The sequence below is a fragment of the Necator americanus genome, chromosome I (assembly GCF_031761385.1).
Source record: "Necator americanus strain Aroian chromosome I, whole genome shotgun sequence".
Classification (NCBI taxonomy): domain Eukaryota; kingdom Metazoa; phylum Nematoda; class Chromadorea; order Rhabditida; family Ancylostomatidae; genus Necator; species Necator americanus.
Window position 1 is genome coordinate 32581540 of NC_087371.1, and position 23674 is coordinate 32605213.

A 23674-nucleotide genomic window follows, 5' to 3' on the forward strand; every position below is an offset into this window, starting at 1 on the left:
GTTACCAGTAACTTCACCAATAATGCACTTTTCGATGTTCCATTTCGCTAATCACATGAGTGTAAAGAGTTGCCCTGTTGAGTTAATTGATATCTGTAGTTTTTACTGATTTTCTTGAACTGTGGCTCAAATTGATATAGATACTTCTTTCTCAACAGTTAAATTTTGGCGTTATCGCCTTCGTCTTAGAGAGATCACAGCCGGTTAGTCGCGAGGCTACGTGGCGCGTGCGCCGGTGACGGATAGGGTGTTAATCGCGGACCAAAAGCGACCTTGTGCTTGCCCAGAGACGCGAGTGGATTTAAGGGATGGACTCCCTGTTTCTGCTGAACCTGGACTGACTAATGACATCCTTGTATTCTGCACGTCGGTCCGGCCAAAAGCCTGCAATCAAGTGACTGCAAGGGAGGCGGTTTGGAGTCGCCTCCAGGAAATAAGCTCCACATGTTCAAAAGCTTATGGGATTAGAGGCTTGCAACCTGTCCATGGGTTTTAAAATTTTTTTGCATGTCACAGTAAGAGAAACGAGTATCCTGATTCCGGAAGAAAGCCTGGTACAGTAGCGCCAGGAAGGACGGCGTTGCAGGAGTAATATAGGCTACCGAAACGGAAAAGGACTAGGATGACGATCTGTACTTATAACCCACGTACGCTTGCATCGGAAGCGGCCATCGAAGATCTGATGATGCAAGTCAAGAAGATCAAGTACGACGTCATCGGATTGACCGAGACGAGACCACGTCACCCTCTCAACGCCGTATATGAAACTGGAGAAGAACTTAGGAACATGCGACAGTAGAGGTGTTGGTGGAGTTGGCGTCCTCGTCAACACGAGTATGGCAAAGAACGTCGACTCTTTCGAACAACTTACGACCCGAATCAGACGTATGCGGATGAGAAGATGTGGTCCAACACCAGCTTTCACTATCTTCGTCGCTTACGCTCCAACATCAAGCTACGAAGAAGAAGAAGTCGAAGCTTTCTATATGGACCTGGAGAAGTTCTACCGAGAAGATCATGCCCTCTACAGGTTATAATTGGCGATTTCAACACCAAAGTTGGCCCAAAAAGAGCGCCGGAGGAACTTCACAACATCGGGACCCACGGCCTACAATGGAATGACCAGGGAGAGAGGCTCTTCGAGTTCATCATGACGACTAAGACCATCCATGGGAACTCGCAATTCCAGAAGAAATAGACCACATCATCGTCAATAAAAGGTTCCGCCTGACAGACGTCGCTGTTGTACCAAAGTTCTATACGGGATCGGACCATCGCCCCCTTCGAGGAAGATTTTCCTTCACAAGGAGAGCAGAGAAAGCCGCCAAGTCCAGAGAGAGAAATCCCAGAACTATCATCAACTGGGATCTCTTCGCTACGCTAGCCGGCTTTTGGGAAGATTCCGCAATGGACAACATCGACGAGGAATATGACCGGCTTGTTGAACACCTTCACGACTGCGCGAAAAAGGCTGAGAGTTTTAAAACCACCAAGAGACGCCTGTCTCTTGAAACTCTCGAGCTGATACGCCAGCGTGGAGCAGCACGAGCCGCAGGGAACCAAGAACTTAAGTCCGAGCTCGCAAGGCTTTGCAGAGAGGCGATAGGGGAAGACCATAAAGAGAGAAGAGCAGAAGTGTTGGCTGAAGCTGCAGAGGCGGGGAAAAGCATCCGCTATACCCATCGAGACTTCGCCAGTCGCAAGACGAGGATGACTGCTCTCCGGAACCCAAAGGGAACAGCCATTGCATCGAGAAGGGGGATGGAGAAAATCATCTACGACTTCTACTCTGATCTCTTCGACAGCCATGTCCACTTTCGTCCTCACCATCTGAGGGAAGACGGACAAGTCATTCCAGAGGTTCTCCCGTCCGAAATACGACATGCTATCATGTTGGTAAGAAATCGTACGGCACCCGGTCCCGACAGAATAAGACCAGAACACCTGAAGAACCTTCCGCCAGTACTCATCAACACCCTGGCGAGGCTCTTTACGCGTTATCTGTCGGAATGCAAGGTTCCTAAACAGTGGAAGATCAGCAAGACTGTGTTGTTGTATAAAAAGGGAGGTCCACATGACATCGGCAACTATCGCCAATCTGCTTACTGTCCGTCATCTACAAACTCTTTACAAGAGTGATCTTTAATAGGATCAAAAAAGTATTGGATGAAGGACAGCCATGCGAGCAAGCAGGGTTTCGAAAAGGATTCAGCACGACTGACCACATTCACACTGTTTCGAAACTCATCGAGGTATCACGAGAGTACAAGATGCCGCTCTGTCTCACCTTCATCGACTTGAAGAAGGCCTTCGATTCAGTTGAGACGGAAGCGGTCGTGGAAGCATTGAACAACCAAGGCGTCCCTACTAAGTACATAAGGATACTTCGAGAGTTGTGCAGTAACTTCACGAGCGAAATTTCGCCATTCTATAAGAATATCATCATTGACGTGAAGAGGGGGGTCCGACAGGGTGATACAATTTCACCCAAAATATTCACAGCCACCCTCGAGAACGCAATGCGAAAGTTAGAATGGGACGACATGGGAGGAGTGAAGGTTGATGGTCGGCAGCTACACCATTTGCTCTTTGCTGATGACATCGTACTGATACCACCTAGCATCAGCCAAGCGGAACGAATGGTGACCGAACTCGACGAAATATGTGGATGCATCGGTTTTCAGCCGAATCTAGTAAGTTTTTTTTTTCTTTTATTTTCCTCATGAAAAAATTAAATGATTAAGACGATCAAATGCTTCCAAGGCATTACGGAAACATTAGCTGGTGTCTTCAAAAGCATTTCCACGATGTAAGCTGACCACCCTCGACACTGCCTGAGAAGTTTTCGGTGGTTACATTTAACTGAACTTATTTTTTGCATAACAAAAAAGAACAACAGACTCTTTAAACCCCTTTTAAACTCCTATTCCATTTTGAAATATCCGTACTTCAGAGGATAAAAATCCTGAGAAAAACTACAGAATATAATTCTAGATAGAATTGTAAAATGGTCCAGCCCGCTCTAGTCACTGCTTGCAATTCCACATTTAAAATCCTTATTTTTTCCGCGATTGAACAGTTCGACACTTTGAAAGAATCCACATTTTTGAAGTGTCCTTGAAATGAGAACAGTGTCGTGGAACCTTTTGCTTATCTTGGAGCACTTGGAGAAGTCCAGATCTCATCATCAAACCTCTTACTCATTTAGAGATTCTTGGCTGCTTATCTCCATTTCAATTTTATTTTCGATTAGTGTTTAATATGTTAGAGTTGCATCTTTTTAAATGAACACTTACAAGTGCATGCATCTTCTTGGGTAAGAAAGTCGTGAATAATTCTGGCACCACGAACATGATCCATGGACTTCGGGGATACATTCCCGTTGATGAAAAACAACCAATAGTCGTGTAGAATTTAGCTGGAAAGAAACCTCTAGCATCTACCACAGAGTAATCGAATAAAAATTTGATTTTTTTTTTTTTTGGTAGTAAAGACACTTCTTTTGCATATCCGAAAATCAAAAGACGTGAAATGAGAAAGAAAAAACAGAAATTCAAAAAGCTACGACATGGATTCGTCTTACGAAGGTATGTAATAAAAAATAAATATTCAATAATGGTCATAGAAATCGTTCTGCTTGTGGAATAGTCCAAACTATTCTCCACCCCAAACTTTACCATGCTCACGCAGCATCTCGTCGAAAATGACCTTATCTAATGTTATCTCCGCTGCTTCTCTCTTGCACTCCCTCCCGATCAGTGGATTAGTACAAAGGAAAGCCTGAATAAAGGAGATAGTTATGTTTACCATGCTTTGGGTTATTTCAGTGAGATACCTAACAATGTTTTTTTGTGAATCTGGTATTTTATAGCTATGACAGCATTAATTTCCATTTCACTTACTTTCTACTCTTGTTATGTTTGATTTATAAAAGGCATCATCCAAGGAATCTGAGGTAGTACGGATTTCAGGTGTAGTAGTCGTATACGGGATCGTAGATTATAGAGAGAAGGGTGACTCCGTCCATTTCCTTCTAATCGCCGTAAAAACCGGCCCGGGAGATACGGCTTCGGGCGTTCCGGCGCGCTATTTTCTACAATGAATTCGATTCCAGCCTTGTGCAAGTGCCGCATCTTCAAGGCCGTTTTTACGGCAATTAGGAAGAAATGGACGGAATCATCCCCTCTCCATAATCTACTCTCCCGTCTACGAATACTCCACCTGAAGTCCGTATCACCTTAGATTTGTGGGGTGATGCCTTTAAGCCCTATCCTAAAGTATGCACATATGTGTGTATATCGAAGAACAAAGTGATCCTCCAGAAAATGTAACCATCATGCTAGCAATGATCTAGTAACTGAATAGGTAACATACTAATATCATTTATCATACTTTTGCTATGAATATCACTACCCTTTATTTATTAACTTATTGACTACGATACTGCCTTGTTTAGGGAATTGGTTATTTCGGAGAAATAATTGTTTTCTATAACATTATAAAAGATTTATGACGTGACTATTACAACGAACTAGGTCGTCATAAGCATGATTATTACTGAAAACTGAAGGGATACTTTATATGTGGAACGCGCTGATCAAATCGAGTAACTGCCTCTAGTCTAAACATAGTCTATGTTGAATCCTCATTAAAAGGAAACTATAGAACTTAGAAACTAGAAACCTCGCATTCGGCCTCATCTTCCGATGAAAACGAAAATCTTATAATGGGTATTGAAGTACTTGTAAACTCCATTCGAATATTTTTTAGAGATGATCCTAAAATGTTGGAATACTTTAAAATTCTTAGATAAGCTTTTTATGATGCCCTACAAAACAAATTAAAGATAGCCAGAATATTTAAATGCTTCTATCAATACTTCTGGAAAATCTTCACCTTCAAGAGGATCAACTGAAAATTCCTTCTCTTCGCACGAATACCTAGATCCTTCGTGATCTATGCAAACGAGAAACTTGTATTTTTGGGAAGGAGTGATCGGAACAGACTATAATTTAGCAATAAATCTGTATTTGACCTCTAACTTTTGCAAGAAAAACCTGCTTTGAGAAAATAACCTTAAATTAGTAGGGAAAACAGAGAAACAGCGACGACTACGGCACAAATGTTTAGATAGTACATAAAAATTAGCTTAAGGATTTCTTTCCTCACATTCTCTCTCTCCTTCCCTCATTTTCTTCACTTACCGCAAATGGGGTGCTTACACCGAATATCTGGTCTGTCACTTCCCATGTGCCGTTTATGAATCTCTCCACCCTGAAGAAACTCACTTAAATGAGGGGCAACTTGTGAAACTTGGCTGCTTAGCTGTACGGGATCTATTTTTGAAGCAGGTGAATAAATAAAGATAATAGAACTCTACGCTCAAATATCTTTTTCTTTTATGGGCTCTGCCTAAAAATAGGATTCTCAGACAGAGCGAAATGCCAATTTTCTAAGTTGAACATCATTATATGCGGGAACATTACATCTATCATTGTAGTAAAAGATCGTTGAAATGTAGTGAATTAACACACTCACTGTATAAAGTAAGCTGTATCCTCAGAACCCGCATCTGCAGACTTGGTTATGTCCCAAGTAAGTAAAGCATCATTACCAAATTTGCTGATTATAAAATCCGTTATAGAACCTTGATATCCTTGAGTCTTAGCTGAAACCGACTATATTTGTGAACAAAAATAAAGTAAATCACACAGTCAGATTTGATTTCATTTCCTGGAAGTTAGAAACATCACAGAGATGCGCCGTAGTTGTTTGTAACAACATGAGTTCCCGAAGCCTTTCAAAAATAATCTTTTGAATTCTTCATTGGTGAGAAGTGACCCATTTATCTCATCACATTCTTACGACCTGTATAGAAATACGGTTACAATATCAATCACCACTGATCTCTCACTTCTTTGTATTTCATGAATTGTTAGAAAACATTAGCCGACCGGACACTGCACCGTTGGAAGTAGAGCGTATAAAAGTCTGATAGCTACCTGCACGTAGTGGTCCTGTTTTCACTTAACCCAATCAGGCATTAGAGTGTATGCATTGGGAACGTCGAGCTATACAAACTGCACAGCTATATGCCACAAAATTCCCCACATATTGCGAAAAAAAATGCTGTCGTTCAGCACATAGCAAAAACCCACAGCAGGAAAGGACAACTGATAGAAGGAAGCACGGAATCTTAGGCAACTACTACCTGCTTCGTCACATTGAACTGCAGTACGCTGTCGAGCGAACTCCAACAAACCGCCCTGTCCGAACTTCTGAGATATCCGTAGGTCTGTATGCCGTTTGAACTGCAGGAAACACGCAGAGACAGCTCGTCATCAGTGTCGGAGATAACTCCATCTACTGTGGCAATGCTGGTGAAAAGAAGGTAGGAGGCTGGGCGATCGCAGTGGGGAACGACTATAATAACTTGGCACGGCGTCGCCTAGATGCGCCTTTGTGCTACTGCGAAATCACAGAAGATAAAAACTGTGAAACACGTAAGGACACACATAGCTACAGAGACCGCTGAAGAGAACAACAAGGAGGCTATCTGTTCTTTCATTTCATTCCTATTTTTTTTCTGCTTTCGCTCTGCTTGATGTCTAAAATACCCAGTCAGCAGGTGGTCGTTGTCGAAATCGACGTGAATGCGAAGGATCTTCAACAACAGCCTGCTGTATTAGGTGAATGGTACTCTCCTGTGAAACATATGGACGTCGGATAACGATCGCCGCCTGGTCTTCCATGTTGAAGAGGAATTATTGTCGCCATTAGCTTATGTGGCAAGGGCCAATCCTTTTGACGCCTGAAGAGCAGCGCAAGCGAAAGAAAAGAACTCTTGAATTCCAGCTGGACTACGTTCTGACGAGGAACATTATTGATATCCGAAAATCTAGAGCTTAATAAGACGCCGTTTTCGACTCTGACGACCGGTCAGTTCTTCTCAGCTTCAGGACACGGCTCCACAGAAGAAACCGAGGAGGAAGAAATGCCGCTAACGAGTATCTGTTCATGTTGGAGTACGAACCACGAAAAATTTTTGCGATACAGACTCCTTCACAAAGTGTATCCAGAACGAGGCAGAAGAAAGGCTGCCGATTCTAGAGTAAAGGAAAAGTTTGCTTCTGCATCTGCGGAGACGAGATTTACGTATAACTTATGTGGCCAGACAGTGCTACTGATTTCAAAGGAGAAGAGTCTGAGAAGTTGTGTCGTCAACTCCAATAAGATGACGAAAATGAATGGACAACAAGAGCGAAGGAGTTCGAAAAGGCATATGAGGACAAGGATCCGAAGAAAACCTATCGTTTACTACGACAGATTAGCTGCAAATTGAAAGGATGTTTCTTAGCCGTCAACACTGCTAATGGAGCCACTGTCGGTGAGGCAACCCTACCAACTTGTAGAGATCACTTCATTATCTTGTTGAACGGAGAAGCGCCATCAGTCTCTGAATTAATGCACGCCCAGAGACGAACATACACTTGCTGTCAGCGAAGAACCGTCAACGGAGTCGGAGGTTTTGGTCTGTGTTCAAGAAATGAAGTCTAGTGAAGATGAAAGAATTTGCACAGAAATGCAGAAATCTCTCTTATAACTGAGGTTTGTGAGCTGGCGAAGATCATCCGTTCAATATAGATCAACGAAAGGATACCTGACTCGTGGAGAAATATGCTATGTTACCAGAAATCCGGTGCGGGTGACCTGTAGCGGTTAGAGGTTCCGCTGCCTGCACCATCGTTCTTTTTCGAGTCCGCTCTAGTGCTCACCAAGCCTTTCATCCTTTCGGAGTCCATAAATTGGTATCTGACTTGTCTGGGGGGAGAAAAACGCTGACTTGTCACATTGGCTAGCAATTGCACAAGTCATTTCATGAACGAGTTACACGTTCGTGAACCTCAAACAATTCGGAATTGAAGCGAACACGGTGGCGCATCCTAAGCGGATTGATCAGCACCAGACACACACCCTATCCTTTAAAATAATTCCACTCCACAAGAAGTTATCTATAACGGATCCAAAAAACTGAAGAGGAATCTCACTGCGGCGTGTTATTTATAAGGGTTTGGAGCGAATCGTCCTGGAGAGGCTTATCAAACATCGCGAAAAACAACTCTAGACGAGAAGCCAGCAAGCCTGGCTGATCATAAATTGACCACCTGTTCATCTTTAGAAGAGTGATCAAAAAGTGGTAGCGGCCTTCAAGGCAAGCGCACTTAAGCTTTTTGGACTTCAAAGCCTCTCCTCATCGGGGTTGTCTTTATTTGATAACACGAATCAGAAAACAACTGCCGTGGTTCGAACACCGACCGGATGTATAATATCGTTTGGAGTAGTAACTGGAGACAAGAGGGAGTGACGAAACCTTTTCTATTCAAGTTTGCATTGACATCATGCGAAAAACTATAGATCACTGTCTTGCCGATATCATCCTAGCTCCTCCAGGACGACCCTTGACCGATCTCGAGTACACCTACGATATTGTGATATTTGCGAAAAGCAGCACAAAGTTTCAAAATGCTATGGACCACGTATCGAAGCTAGCCTCAACCTATGCATTGTTGTTCGATGTTATATTCGTCGATGTTCACGAAAAATTCGACGTGATGTACCGATAGATGACTCATGAAAAGTATCAGCACTTGACGCAGTAGTAGAAAGTGCCTGCAGAAAATCGTCTATGCTTCTTTGGTCGTATGTTAACCAACACAGACCAACACATCGTCATGTTCAACGAGTTTTGAGAAGCTTGTCGGGATCAAAGTGGAAGACCCCACGTGGCTGAAAAAGGAAGTTCTGGATTGAGGGGGTGAAAGAGGACCTGGGGACATTCGGCGTGGATAGGCAGTTCAGACAACACGTAAGGTTTCGCAGAATATGAAATAGCGGCGAATGGATTGATTCTATGAAGATCGAGAAGGTTAGGCAAAGCTATGCTAAAGGACGACACATCTCAGCAAAGATGCATTCGTTTAAGGCATTCACGTTAAGCGATAATATCAGCCCGCCGACTAAAGTTCAGCTTTGCTCGTATATATCCGACATAACGTTGCAACATGCAATCTGGCGAATTGATTACGAAGCAGTGCGTTCAGATTGACGGTCATTCGCGTCCTTCTAGGGGATATCCGGCTACAATCTCTACAGTTTTTCTTCTCTCTCCACCTAAATCGTGTCTACAGCCTAGACACATGTTTGACTTATTGTGAAAAGTTCTATTATACAACTTGCCAAAAAAAATGATTTAAATTCACGGAAAGAGCGTGTATTATCATGCAGAACGACTTTACCCATAGAATTTTTCAAGCAATATATAGTTGTCTCACCAATGATCCAGACAAAGAGAAGGATTCTGAATACGAGTATCTTCGGTTATTGCCATGCAGAGCCGCTGCGGCTGCTTCTATGTGTACTATGTGAACCCACCCGCATCTCATGGATGATTCGGAGTTGAAATGAACATCACTTACAGAAATGCCACGAAGTACCTGTGATAACATAACTTCAAGTATACCGTATCAGTCCCTATCAATGGGAAAGCAATGAATTTTAACTGACAAAAACAACTGATCTGAGAATTGAAGCGGCTATTCAGTTCAACATACGGACCATTACAGATTGATGTAATTATTAGCTGTTTTCCACAAGTGTCGAAAAATGATCAAATTCTTCTTCTATGACGCCCATAGGTTGTTGTCTCTTTGAAAGTAGTAATTTATTAAACACACCATATTGTGAAATCATAGACTATTATCCACGTTGTTGTCTCTTCACATAGAATAGATAGGGGAGGGATTGTACTTCGAAAATATGATCATGATCACGCTCAATCCTCCCTTCTTCTACCGAGAAAAAAGCGTTAGAAATAAATGTTATGTGGTCCGAACACCTGAACGATACAACTTATTCCGTGATAGAACGCGGGCAAATCCGTCATCGTACATAGACGTCCATAGACTATAATCCAACCAGTGTCACTCAATTGAGCAGCGGAAGCTACCTGACATGCAATCCGTAATAAGTTGCATCGTCGTGGATACAAGTGCAACGAAGGGTTTCGCTTTGTTTTTTTTTTCCGAATTATAAGGACGAATTGAGCGTAATCACAGTTATAGTCGGGAAATACATCTCTAACCTATGTATTCGTGATGAGAGCCCAGAAGTAACAATTCTTTGATAAACTTAACTACCTTAGTCCTTTTAGTGATGATGTTTTCTATGCAAACATTTCAATAGATAAGTGGTTTCTGCGCTAAAAGATGGAGCGTGGAGAAGTTCGCAGATGGAACAGTCTCATAGAATTGTTGACAAGAGACGCATACAATCTTGGACGGGATACATATGTAGAAATGAGTGCATTACTGTTCTGGTCCAAGATTATTTTTGAACAAATTGAGAAAAAAGAAAAAATTTAAGAAAAAAAATGCAGTAGAAGAAAACCTCACCTAGTATCCTGTACAAAACTTCACTCTATTGTATGTTTTCCACGCCAAATCAGGAGATTGAGACGGAAGACTGAAACAATTCAAAAAGAAAAAAAAAACAAGAGAAGGGGAAAAACATCATGATCATCAGTTAAGAACCCCCCGCACTCCTATACAGGTTCTCCATGCATTGCAGCAGCTTCCCTGCAGGACCTAAAACAACCGCTAACTCGTCCCCATTCACTTTCACTAACGTCCCCGACACCAGTTCGATGCGAGTTTTTGACATGTGATAGGCTTTTCTCGAAACGATACAAAACCTGCGCGACCGGTGACCGAGGGAACAATAAGGCGGGACCCAGCTAAAGACTCGCTTTTCATCCTATATGAGATATCCGTTTCGTCTCGAACATTATTATGTCGTCGATCGTTGCGATGCGGTTAGCCGGCTCGTTAGCCGCTATCATCTTATCAATCAGTGTTGTTGGTTGGTTTTTTTTCCTCAAGTATTACAGTACAGCTTTTCAAAATAAGAAAAGAAGAAAGAACTCTAGCTGAGTCTACGAGAAGTTTTTTTTTTGCGTTATGATAAATCGGACAAATGTTGTGCAACTAAGTACGAGATCCGCGAGAATTTTTAATTCAGGTGTATATAGGGTACAAAGGTAGTTTTTAGGCGTTACAGCAAAAAGTGAAATAACTACTAAAAATCTAAAGATTAGATGTTCAGAAGCACCGCGCTAAACATCTAATCTTTAGATCTTCCTTGTTGCCAACTTTATCTTCATCTTCATTTCATCGCTTGTACGAGTGTAAAGAGTTGCTTCGTCGGGCGAACTAATCATTCTGCAGCTCCAATGCTCCAATGCTCACTATTAGACTTTTAGAGGGTGCTTTGTGATTTTGCTTGCGAACTATCGAACTGTATTTCTTAGCGGAGAGAGCATAATGTGAAAAGTTTCCATGAAATTTGATTCTGAGGCAGATGTATGGAATCAATTACGATACAAATGCAAAGAAATATTCGGCATAGTAACCTGAAATATTGTATCCTTATGTGTTTTCTTTTTATTTATTATTTTTGGGCGACATATTCATGTCTAGGGACGGGTTTAGTGTAGTGGTTGAGGGTTCCGCTGCGTGCATCGGATCTATCGGAGGTTCGAGTCCGCCCCAGTGCGCACCAAACCTTTCATCTCTCCAGGATCGATAAATTGGTAATTCATAAACCTTAAATGACTATGAATGAAGCGAACACGTAGGCGCATCCTAAGCGGATTGATCTACGCTGGACACACTTTATCCTTAATGGTAACGCTCCGCCCACTTTGCAAAGGCACAGTTATTGTTTTGCATTTCTGGCATTTCTTTCAGTTTTGCGAAGTTTGCAATATTTAATGTGCATTTATGTTGTTTTAGTGCCAACAGTAAATATTAATTTTATTTGTTATTAAAGGTAGCATAGCACGAAACCGACGATGTTAGGGTCCCTCCACGAAAAAAATGAGATCATAGGTGAAGATCACACCGTTAATCGAGTATAGGCGTTTTTTGCGCTCAATTCTCTTTCTCCTGAAAAGCAGCGTGGGAAACTTCTTTCGTGTTTGCTCGAATTTGCTACGAAGCGAATTTTAAAGGACCACCCCTGTATAAGCGCCTATAACTTCAGCAATATATGCAATCGTTTTGCTTCTGCACTTTCCTGCTGAGTGAACCTCATTGATTTTCCTCCACTCGCTCTCAGATGCAGCGCGTGCAGACGGGTGTCTCGTAGAAAAATTAGATCACGCTGGCCGTTTCCCACGGATTGTTCAGAACCACTAGGGGGAATTTAGCGTTATTACGCTCATACTCGTGATACATCCCTAACCTTACCGTTTCGTGGAGATATCCAGATATCGACAATTCTATTGTACGTCGCTTTCAAAAGTAATTTTATAGTATGTGCGCAGAACATCAGATTTCGGCGTCAAGCCTATCCACCGAATCCAGCACCGTTTCAAGCACGAGTCGAAGACTACAACCTACCACCATTTTACCAGGTGATCTTTGATATTTGTGATGACGTCATTGTTGTGCTTTGTTGACGCTTCGTCACATACGCATACCATACGTTTTAGCCGCATCCTGGTCGTGATGCCTCATCATTAACGCCGATATTCCCATTTACAAGTGAATTCAACAACGGTTTGGATGTGAATCCTGGCACGAGATTTACAGTGGATGGGAATTTAAACGTGCCCATACTTGGATGGGGAATATGGGATTATAAAGGTGACCGCTATAAGCGCCAGAGAAAAAAAAGGAAAATTAACCCCTAAGCGACCCCCATATCTTCTAGTTTACTGTTTGTTACTTGTCTGCAAATGCGTACTTTCAGGGTAACTCATTCTAATTTTGTTAACATAAAGCACTGTTTCAATGGAAAAAAAAGGATTTATAGCAATTAAAAGATGAATAATCCATTCTAAAAAAATTAAAATACTCGTTAGAATATCAAGTTATCTAGAAAATCACTGAAAAATTGTAAAAGGAGCAACTAGGGAGAATTTGCGGAAACCGACGTCGTTTCACTGTTTTGTGAACAGAAACGCTTTCAAATTCCAATCAATTACGATCGATATTCATTGTTTAAGGCGGTGTAAAAGTTGGTCGCGCGAATACAAGAATGGGTTTCGGATCGTTACAACGTCCAACAAATGTGCTCGGCATAACTTCAGACACATTAGCAACGATGGCAAAGGACGGATACTTCAATCAAGCCCGACGTAAGCGAAGTAGTCTGAGATGATCGTTGTCATCATACACGATTTTTTGGACACCTCGGAAAATTATTCTGATGTTGTGTTTTTAGAGTCTGTACCGTCAATCCCAGTATCGGTTTTGCCGGGAAATTTTGTCCCATTGCGATGTAAGCCACCGTTCTGTAATCCATTTGTGCACAACACAGCGTTTGGTGTTGATGTGGAACCCGGAGACGATTACCTCTTCGATGGTGGCCTCGACTTCCCCATTCCACTAGGACCGTCAGGCGTGGGCGTACGATTCCCGCTTAGTGGTAAGCGCATTTTTGTTTTTCATTCATCTTGTCGCTCTCATTTAAAGGCATCACCCACGAATCTAGGGTGGTGCGGGTTCCAGGTGGGTTATGCCTATACGGATTATAGGGAGGAGGGTGTTCCTGTCCATTTCTTCCTAACTGCCGTAAAAAAAAACGGCCCGGAAGATACGGCTCCGAGCGTTCCGGGCCGCTATTTCCTACGACGAGTTCGATTTGAGCGCGCCAACCTTGTGCACGCGCCGCATCACGCCTTCCGGGCCGTTTTTTATGCCAATTAAGGAGAAATTGACGGAATCACCCTCCTCCCCATAATCTACTACCCGTATAGGCATAACCCACCTGAAACCCGCACCCACCCCAAGATTCGTCGGGATGATGCCTTTAACCGATAATAATCACCATTCTTCCAGGCGCCGTCAATGTTGGCACTGATCCACTGTTGATTACGTATGGACATGGTATGGGACCGGTTGAACCGCCAGGATTCCGCTCAAAAAAGAAGAAATCCAGAAACAACTAGTACTCTTTTTAAAGTAGGATTCTTCCAGAAAGCTTTATCAAATCTTTGTGCAATATGAAATGAATATTTGCTTTGCAATTAACCGAACAAAATGTGTAGACTTGGAATCTACCGTAGTTCTGATACATGGTCCATGAACGAGGTACTCTAGGAGCCCCGCATGCTTGTAACCGCGCTGTGAGCCCAACAAACTTGACTGTAACCAGATTAGAAATTATGAAGAACCAAACTGAACATTCGGGTGACGCCGGACATTTACACTTTTTATGATGCTCCGCTTTGTTGACTACCGGTGGTCAAAAAGGTGAATTTAAACTAGGGACTTTTCTTATAAACTTCTGCCACAGAATTGAATTTGTTTTCGTAGCTAATAACGGTTCTCTAAGCTCTTTTCTAAGAATATATTGTTACTTAATTACTGTTGGAGGACTTTCTTGGATTTTGGAATCTTCCAGACGCTAATGATGTCAGTACCATGTTTTAAAAGATAAAAATAAAGGATAAAGTGTCTGGCGTTGTCTGGTAATCCGCTTGAGACGCGTCACCACTTTCACTTCAATTCAGGATCGCTTGAGATTTATGAACGTGTAACTGCCCTACAAAATGACTTGAAGGGGCTGGCCGACGGGTCAAGTCAGTGTTTTTATCCTCCCAGACAAGTCTGGTACCAATTTATCGACCCCGAAGGGATTAAAGGCTTGGTGAGCACTGGGGCGGATTCGAACCTCCGATTGATCGTGTAGACAGCGGAACCTTTTGCCGACTGCGCTACACCTGCTCCTTTTTTGAAAAAAATATTTACAGTTAATATTACATCTACATCCCTCCGATGCCACCAGAATATCTTCCTATCTTCTTTCCCACAGGTAACTTAGAATAATGTGTTAGAACAAAATGGCATCATCATCACACTGATGCGGATAAGGACCATACGTTCGATCACATGAACTGATAGCTACTTTTGAAACGGCTGTCTGAGTGCGGTGTATCCAATTCCCGGAAAAAAAATCTGGAAAATTTAATATATGAGGGTAACTTGTAAAGGATAGGTAAAATGATTGCATATATTTGGTTGAAACACTATGCAAGTAATATGTGTCACATCATTTTACTACTTTCTAATGTTAAACATCAACTCAAACAAACATCAACCTAAAAGATTCCAATTCTTCCTGAAGCTGGCTCGCCGGCCGATCGACGCCATAGAATTAAAAAAATTAGAATTGAAGAATTTAAAAAAAAACATAAGACGCCATTAACGTGAATGTTTCTTATTCGATTACTCGTCTCTACTAGTCCTGATAGTGCCAGACGGTGGTTATACCTTAAACTTGGGGAATTAGACCTTTTTATCAGTATATACAAAACACGACAACTAAATTGAATTTATATTTAATTTAATTTTACATAAAATACGTAGATACATAATACATTTTACATGAAATAATATACATTTAATTTTAAACTGAATTTCATGAATGAATGAAAGTAACGAAATAAATGTAGCATCCGCTAACGCGCTCTTACAGTGTCTTTATGGTTAACGATCCTAGATGACTGCGGTAGATAACATGAGAAAGCAGCAGGAATCGAAAAATCACTTTTTACATTTGCTACCCATAATGAGCGTTCATAGAATACCATAAAAATAATTAGATCACCTTATCGATCCCTGTCTGATCGATATTTATCGAAACTCATCAAAAAATAACTCAAGTGAAGACGTTGGTCCCCGCGATCGATGCGAGCGGTTCGTTAGGTTCTAGCGGAAACGTTTTCATCCTTAGGGGAATTTTTGTGACGCACAAACAAACAAACAGAGAGTAAGCCCGTCAGTACATAGTATGATTACTTCTTTTTATTTTGAAGAGAATCTGATTAAAATATTTCTTCTTAGAAAGTTGAATGGTTCAATCCCTGAACCCCAAACATTTCTTGTCGCTGCATCCGTATTCGCCTTCAAATTCAGGAGAATCACAAGCTTACGTAATTTTAAAATGACAAACTGACCTTATTCTACAAAAAACAAACAAATTCTTTGCGCAAAGTCGATTGATACACCGGATATGATCCGTTGTCTTCTCCGATCATCCCTTTATCAGTTTTCCTTCTGCCGAATTTCACGTGGATAACGATGGGACAAATCGTCTCGGCCACACAGCCGTTGGTGGTCGCTGGTGAAAGTGATGGCGATCTTACTTTCAATACACTTTCTCTTCTTCCTCTTTTTAGACATTGGTGAGTGAGATTTTTTCAAGTTTTATCAAATTTCACTTAATTTCTCTTGAAAAAATTAGCAGCAAAATGCGCTTTGCTACAGCCTTCCCCCCTAATTCCAGACTCTTTTGTCTTCTGCGAATTACTAAAATTTTTAAGAAATACAGTAAGGCCCGAGCATTATGACTTTTACCATTTTCAATGTTATCCTTGCAGAACAATACTAACAATAAACAAAATCCTTGATAACAATAACAAATAATAAAATAACAACAATAAACAAAGTCCTTAATGGTTTTTTCGGTTGTCACTGTGAAAAATACAAAGTAAAGAATTTTTTAAATGTATTTCTGTATATATTTCTATAAGTTCATGCAACGTTTAGTTTAGTTTAGAAAGTTTGAATTGGAATTTTTACGCATAGAAAAAAGAATGAATATGAAAAATAAATAATTAAAACTACACTAAATAAACTTTAAAAAATTTGAGTTGGAAGAGGCGGTATTTTTCAGCTCAATGCCAAAAATACGGTAACGATGAACCGTTGGTTGTACCGATACGAGGTCCATTAGCACAATTCCCAGCACTTGTAACAGCTGACAACTTTCCACTTTTTCCATTTACGGATCAATTCAGTACTGGTGTTGAAATCAATCCCGCAAACAAAGTGGTAAGTGGATATGAGATGAATTTTCAGATTTTCTTGTTTCAAACTTCGCTTTTTTTTCCCAGAATTATCCTCTCTTATAGTCCGTCGCCGGTGACATGAACATACCCGTTCCCGGATGGGGAAACTTCGATGTGGATGGGAATGTATACTTCGGGAACATCAATGTTGATACAAAGGTTGGATATCAGATCCGCCCCACCAATAAGTTAAACATCAAACCGGAGACTTTGGCTCTTCTGGGACAGAATCCAGCTTTCCGAGAAGCTCGTAGTGAGTTTTTCAGAGATTTGAACTCGTAAATTCGCAAATATGTGGGAAATTGTGGTGAAATCACGCACGTTGGTGACAGGTTAGAAAAGAAAACAGAAACGTACGTAGAAGCAGCACTTGCTGAGGGTATCCACGAAAAAAAAACAAAATTTAGGATATTACAAGCAAACAAACGGTTGCTTGAACAAATAAATGCAGGAGAAGATAGGCATCATGACGATAAGAATTTCAAATTTATGGGTTTTTTTCACAATTTTCCCAAAACCGTGGGAAAAATGCTCCTCAATTAAAAGCATTACCTCACGAATTTGGGGTGGTGCTGGTTTCAGGTGGGTTATGCTTATACGGGGTCGTAGGTTGTGTGGAGGAGGGTGATTCCGTCCATTTCTTCCCAGTTTCCGAAAAAAATGGCATAGAGGATGCAGCGCGTGCACAAGGCTGCCGTGCTCCAATCGAACTCGTTGTAGAAAATAGCGCCCCGGAACGCTCGAAGCCGTATCATCTGGGGCGGTTTTTTTACGCAATTAGGAAGAAATAGACGGAATCAGCCTCCTTCCCATAATCCATGACCCCGTATAGGTATAACCCACCTGAAACCCGCACCACCTCATATTCCTGGGGTGATGCCTTTAAGTTTAACGTTTTAGTTTTGTTGATGAAAAAGTAACTGGTAAAGTGTAAGTGGAAACAGAGATATTAAAAATACGTATTAAATGCATATGGATTTTATTTATTAATTTCGCTAATGTTTTTCAGGAAAAGCCAAAGAAGTAGTCGTTGGACGGATACCGTATGGTTACGAGCCGATTAAATGTAAACCACCCTATTGTAATCCATTCGTTCATCATACAGGAGTTGCCGTGGAAGTGGAACAAGGTTCGTTTGATCTACACGAAAGGCCCGAATCATTAATCGCCAGACGAGGAACGCAGCCGTCGCTTTCATTTCTTCGGTTTGGTTCGCTAATGCGGATCAAGTGTCATTTTTTTGTGGATTTGATTCAGTTCCTCGATTTTGTGGTCGTAGCTACTAATTCTTTTTATCATGAAATTATTGTCATTAATCACATATATCTGAGCTTTGGTTTTAGGGACTTCTCTTTTTTCTTCTTATTAGTAGTCATTTGGTTGGCAATCATGTAAAAATTCTAGAATATTCGCGTTTTCCATTGAGCATTTCCTCTCAAACACTAGTTTTCTATCCAACTATTTCATCCCATGTTCCAGAAAGTATAGCACGAGGTTGATATTAGGATATTCCTACGAAAAGACAGGGTTAGAGTGTAGATCGCGTGCATGAGCTCAATCATGCGCAATTCCTTCTCTGTCACTCTCTTTTTTCTTCAATTTTCCTGAAAAACGGGCTTATGGAACATTGCTGTTGAGTGAATTTCCCTACGAGGCAGCTAACAACGTGTCACGTGTGCAGGCGTGGGCATGCACGCCGCATCTGCCTGCGAGTGTGGATGGGACGAGGCGCTGACGTTGTTTCTACCGCTCGCAGACGCAACGCAACGATGCATCGAGGCAAGCGACGATGCGAGAGCGCCTGCGAATACGTGACACGTTGCTGGGTGCATCGTGGGAAAATTCGATCGATAAGCGCACATTCCACGCCGTTTTCTAGGAGAATTAGAGGAGATAGAATGTGATCGATCTCGGATTTCTGATCCACATCAGAAACTCCATCTTCTTCTGGAAAGATCTTAACATCTACAAATTTCCCGGTATGCCGCCTTTGAAGGATGTCAGTACTTCGTCACTTTTATTTTCATCCGAGTTGCCGCGACGCTACGCAATTTTTCTGCGTGATACTCTTCCCTCTTTCCATTTAAATCAAAATTTTCGAATTAAAGATATTTTTTTTGGAAATTTAACTCGACAGTACCGACTACTTTCCTAATTCTTTAGTGTAGCCGGTAATCATGCTATTTTTCAATAAGAATTGCTCACGATATGTTAATGATGCGAAATTTGCTGGTGTACTACGTAATTTATGTATTTTATTACTATATATTATCTTATTTATATTATTTATTACATTTATATAATTTATTTATACTATGTAATGTTTTCCTACATCTATCAAACTAATAATCCTCTAGGTGATGACAGTTTTTTCATTGGCGGCATCGATTTCCCGTTACCAATCGGACCATTCGGTTCTGGAGTTCGTTTCCCACTATCCGGAGCTGTAGAAGCGGTAAGTTTCAGAGATTATTTTCCGCTAATCACTTTTCCGCATGAGTTTTCCTTCATTCCTTTTTTTTCGGCAAAAAAACGATTACTGTTTAGGGAACGTCACCATATGCTTATGCTCACGGTCATGCTTTCAATCCAGTTTCACCGTTCGATCTACAGGCGATCAATGATGATGATGTTACGCAGGTTTGCCGTAGTCATATCATACATCCAGTCATGTGCCGTCAAAATCACTTTAATGTGTTCTTTTCATAGGTTGGGAATCGGCAACCGATACGACGAAGTCCTACGAAGAAGAATTTCGATAAGAACAAGTTCTACCAAAAGTTCTTTGATAAGTTACCACAATAAGAAGTACGGTGACTGCGATGTTGTGCAATTTCATAATGTAGCTTTAGCTAATTACTAATAATATACAGATGTGTGGAAGTAGATTAATAAAAAATGAATGATATGCTCTGTGATATGCTGTCAATATCAGTCAATAACCACTAAAACCGCACAGCCGCCAAACCGCGTGTCCGTGAAGCTTCGAACTCTGCGGGCAGCCTAACAGCGGTTAAGGTTAGGATGAAAGTGAGTGACGTGAGTGCTGCGGAAGTAGCGCATCGTCGACACACGTACGGGGTCCTACTGTAACCTTCAAGAGGTTATCTATTCCATTTCTATGCTAGTACACCTCAGCTTGTCCTTGTCCAAGGAAGATCTACGATAAGGCTGGAATAGTGCGTTCGGTAAGCGGTTCGGTTCAGACTGTACGTTCGATGGGTTAAAGGCATCACCCCACGATACTGGCTAGGTATGTATTTCCGTTGGAGTATACGTATATCGGGTGGTAGATTCCGAATACAGGGGTGGTCCCCGCTCATCTCTCCCTGCATCACTGTAAACAGACGGCTTCGGATTGCGGCTCCTCACGACGTCCTCTATTGCAACGCGCCACACTTGCGCGCACCGCCCCCGTCTGCGAGACGTCGAATGAAATGAATTGCCTATCGGGGCGTCCGAATGGATTTTCGACGAATCGCAGGAGGGGGCGGCGCGCAAGGGTGGTGCTTGACAATAGAGGACGTCGTAAGGAACCGCATTCCGAAGCCGTCTACAGTGATGCAGGAAGGGATGAGCGGAGCCACCCCTGTATTCATAATTTACGACCCGATATAGGTGTACTCCAACGAAAATCCATACCACGCCAGATTTGTGGGATGATGCCTTTAAAATCGCCTTAGAAACAGCCAAGCTTCCAATTTTCTTCGCATCAGTGAATGTTCAAAAAATGTATACCAAATTTGTTGGAAAGCATAAAAACACTGATTTGATACATCGATTAATCATCACAAGTCATTATGGAGGCTACACTTTCGTTATCCTCAGACGATTCTGAATTGAAGTTGAAACTGGACGATTGGTGCGATTAATGATTAACGGAAGACACTTCATTTTTTTTCTCATCTACATCCACAAGACGGCAGTCCTGGTCCCGAAGCGAAATTGAGCTATTGAAATATCAATGAACAAACCTAGTAATTTATGAGGAAAAATCAAAGTGAAATCTGATCTACCATGAGTATTCGTTAAGAAAATCTTTTTGCAAAAAATATATAGTTACATCTGGAAAAAAAATCTTTGTTACAGCATTTCTAGAGTCAGTTGCCGCTTTTTTTCCTTTTCTGCTTTCGAAGGATTAGAAGGGAAGTGTTCATGGAAAACAACGAATTTCACCTAGGTCCTGTTATCTGGAGTACGCTACGAAAGAAAGTAAAATTCCGCGTGTTTTTTGTTTTCAACCTGGTCGAAACGGGGAAATTGGAGCAAGGAAAGTCACAAAACCCTTGTAATTCCGTAAATTAGCGGATGTTTCACTATCTCCTTTCCTTATCATTCGCTGATCTTTCCAGGTAATTCCTCATTTCTTCACTCCGCACCTCCTTTTTCTCCCAATATCAGGAAATTCTTCTCAGGTGTTCACGGCCAAAAATATGGGAACAGTGAGCCACTCGTTGTGCCTATACGTGGTCCAAAAGCACAATTTCCTGATCTGGTCACCGCCGACAAATTTCCGCTGTTCCCATTCACCGAACAATTCAATACGGGAATTGAAATCAACCCTGCAAATAAGGTGGTACGGTAATTGTTTTGTGCAAATATGTAAGGATCAAAATCGCAGCAATTCCTGCAATTATTTCAGTCTCTCGCCGGTGATGTGAATATTCCCGTACCTGGATGGGGAAATTGGGATATGGATGCAAATTTATACGCTGGTCATATTAACGTGGACGTTAAAACCGGTTATCTAACTGGTCCAAAGAATCCGTTGCGTATCAAACCAGAAACTCTGGCGCTATTAGCGCAAAATTCTGCGTTTAGGGAGGCCAGAAGTGGGTTTTTTTTGCGTTGTTTGGCTGGACATAGAACAATTTGTGATAGTTCAAATTCATTTTATGGATCCGCCGTTTATCCAGATTGATAACTTTTGAAGAGATCATTTTTCTTTTAGTCTCTAGCGCGCAATTAGTTTCTAATGCTTAAAATTAACTCTTTTCCGGAAAAGGATCAGTTTTTGCCGACCCGCTATGTCGTCTATGCGAGGATTTGATGGAATTTCTGCGGGGATTCATCCGAATACACAATAATAGTAGAATTATTAGTATAATTCTGAAAATATTAAGAATTACACCAATACGTTATTATCATGAATGGCAAAGTTTTTGCTGCTTCTGGATACCAAATGTAAAAGTCTGGTCGGCAGTTCTGGTTCTGGTGGTTGATTTATGGAAATTTCGTACGGTTCCCTTATTATTAATGTAAAAACAATTACCCTCTCAATCACAACCATCATCTACGCACAGTTTTCGTCCGAGTTTTTGGTAGAAATTGGTTTAAAAAATAGTGTTAGAGTTAACTCTTGAACTTTATACCGTTGAACAAAAGAAGCTATGTCCTCATCTGTGAATACGGACTAAACCAATGAAATAAAGTATATTTTATTTTATTTTTTTTTTTTTGACGCATCTCTGGCCATAGATTTGATATGGGCGGAGTTACCGAGCACACAATTGATTTATCCTTACGTTGTACAGTTTTCACCGAAACTATTCATGGCAACCATTCCAGAAAATGCCAAGGAAGTCGTTTTGGGACGAATACCATATGGTTACGAACCTATTAAATGTAAACCACCGTACTGTAATCCGTTTGTGCATCATACAGGAGTTGCAGTGGAAGTAGAGCAAGGTTTGTTTGATCTCTATGATGTGGTCGTAATCGATAGCAGGCGAGAGGCACGTGTTTCGTTATCGATTTGATCGGTTGCTGATGCGGATCGCCAGATTCTACTTTGCTCTTAGATTTCGCGGAAGGATCTGCTCATTCCTACTTTTTTCATCAATATTGCTTTTTTTTAGATTTCCATGTGATAATCGTGATATGTGCATGAGCGCTAATTATTTCACCTAAAAATCCCTGTCGTTCACTTCAATATTTGATCATCTGCCGGAATTACGATCACTTCATGGCGTTCACAATCACCTGTATATGTAGTCGGGTCAAAACGACATGAAGCACGGTGTAGTTACGTAAGCGGCTGCACTCGAAGCGGCGCGGTTGACATAGCGGTTAGAATCGAGGTGGGACCATCGCGAACCGCAACACCGCAATGTACGGTAGCAGCAGGGGCCCTCACTCAATTTTAATCGCTGCGCTCCATCGCATCACTTCGTGCGCAACCGCTTACGCAACTGCACCGCGAATCATGTCGTCTTGACTCTACTATAGTTGTTTTTCTCCGCACCGACCGCATCGCGAATGCGTCCAACGCAACGCACGCGGCGCTTTCACTGCATACATTACTTGATGTTGTTCTGAAATGTTCCTTTTTTTCCTTCTCTGGATAAAACTTATCCGTTCTCTAACTAAATTTCACTAGAAAAATTGTCTGTTTCAAGGTGATGACGAATTCTTTCTCGGAGGTATTGATTTCCCAATCCCAATGGGTGCTGTGGGCGGAATCCGCTTCCCGCTTTCCGGTGCTTTTGAATACGTAAGAACTTTTTTTTTTTGATTGTTCAATCGATTAATCGCAATCGATTCATCAACTAACCATGTCATGTAACCTGAGAGTTTCAGGGAACATCACCGTACGCTTACGCTCACGGTGATGCATTTAATCCTGTGTCACCATTCGATTTGAAATCGTTAGACGATGAAAATCTCACACAGACTGGTTCCGTTCAACGACGAAGTCCAGGCAAGAAAATCAATAAGCATGAGTTTCATAAGAAATTCTTCGATAAGCTTCCACAGTAG

At 41.5% G+C, this 23674-nt stretch overlaps 4 protein-coding genes across 10 annotated transcripts; 3 read left to right on the forward strand and 1 right to left on the reverse strand.

The window, feature by feature from the left end:
- Positions 1-761: 761 nt before the first annotated feature.
- On the forward strand, positions 762-2813 carry RB195_007538 (uncharacterized protein; the record flags this gene model as incomplete). Of its 4 annotated transcripts, XM_064181223.1 has the most annotated exons (4): positions 762-1030; positions 1221-2135; positions 2213-2693; positions 2745-2813. In XM_064181223.1, 4 exons carry the CDS (start codon positions 762-764, stop codon positions 2811-2813), a joined length of 1734 nt encoding a protein of 577 aa, XP_064038027.1. The 4 variants fall into 4 exon arrangements, with proteins under 4 accessions (XP_064038027.1, XP_064038028.1, XP_064038029.1 ...); XM_064181222.1 differs by lacking the exons at positions 762-1030; positions 1221-2135 and having other exon boundaries at positions 2271-2693; XM_064181220.1 differs by lacking the exons at positions 1221-2135; positions 2213-2693; positions 2745-2813 and having other exon boundaries at positions 762-1037.
- Positions 2814-2923: 110 nt separating this feature from the next.
- RB195_007539 (uncharacterized protein) lies at positions 2924-10719 on the reverse strand (the record flags this gene model as incomplete). Of its 2 annotated transcripts, XM_064181225.1 has the most annotated exons (10): positions 3240-3418; positions 3678-3780; positions 4684-4778; positions 4897-5005; positions 5205-5274; positions 5539-5668; positions 9333-9358; positions 9433-9494; positions 9565-9577; positions 10607-10719. In XM_064181225.1, 10 exons carry the CDS (start codon positions 10717-10719, stop codon positions 3240-3242), a joined length of 900 nt encoding a protein of 299 aa, XP_064038032.1. The 2 variants fall into 2 exon arrangements, with proteins under 2 accessions (XP_064038031.1, XP_064038032.1); XM_064181224.1 differs by lacking the exons at positions 9333-9358; positions 9433-9494; positions 9565-9577; positions 10607-10719 and adding exons at positions 2924-2965; positions 6212-6311; positions 6618-6752 and having other exon boundaries at positions 3297-3418.
- On the forward strand, positions 8400-8624 carry RB195_007540 (uncharacterized protein; the record flags this gene model as incomplete). The annotated part of the gene is made up of 1 exon (XM_064181226.1): positions 8400-8624. One exon carries the CDS (start codon positions 8400-8402, stop codon positions 8622-8624), a length of 225 nt encoding a protein of 74 aa, XP_064038033.1.
- A 128-nt stretch (positions 10720-10847) lies between the features above and the next one.
- RB195_007541 (uncharacterized protein) lies at positions 10848-23674 on the forward strand (the record flags this gene model as incomplete). 3 transcript variants are annotated; one of them, XM_064181228.1, is made up of 17 exons in its annotated part: positions 10848-10917; positions 12372-12472; positions 12551-12704; positions 13067-13198; positions 13285-13488; positions 16741-16898; positions 16979-17168; positions 17925-18044; positions 18421-18450; positions 19273-19370; positions 19463-19555; positions 19625-19695; positions 21317-21491; positions 21558-21747; positions 22484-22603; positions 23314-23408; positions 23495-23674. In XM_064181228.1, the coding sequence occupies 17 exons, from the start codon at positions 10848-10850 to the stop codon at positions 23672-23674; spliced, it is 2181 nt and encodes a 726-aa protein (XP_064038034.1). The 3 variants fall into 3 exon arrangements, with proteins under 3 accessions (XP_064038034.1, XP_013308424.1, XP_064038035.1); XM_013452970.2 differs by lacking the exons at positions 18421-18450; positions 21317-21491; positions 21558-21747; ... (1 more) ...; positions 23314-23408; positions 23495-23674 and having other exon boundaries at positions 19625-19720; XM_064181227.1 differs by lacking the exons at positions 10848-10917; positions 12372-12472; positions 12551-12704; ... (7 more) ...; positions 19463-19555; positions 19625-19695 and adding an exon at positions 21071-21095 and having other exon boundaries at positions 21331-21491.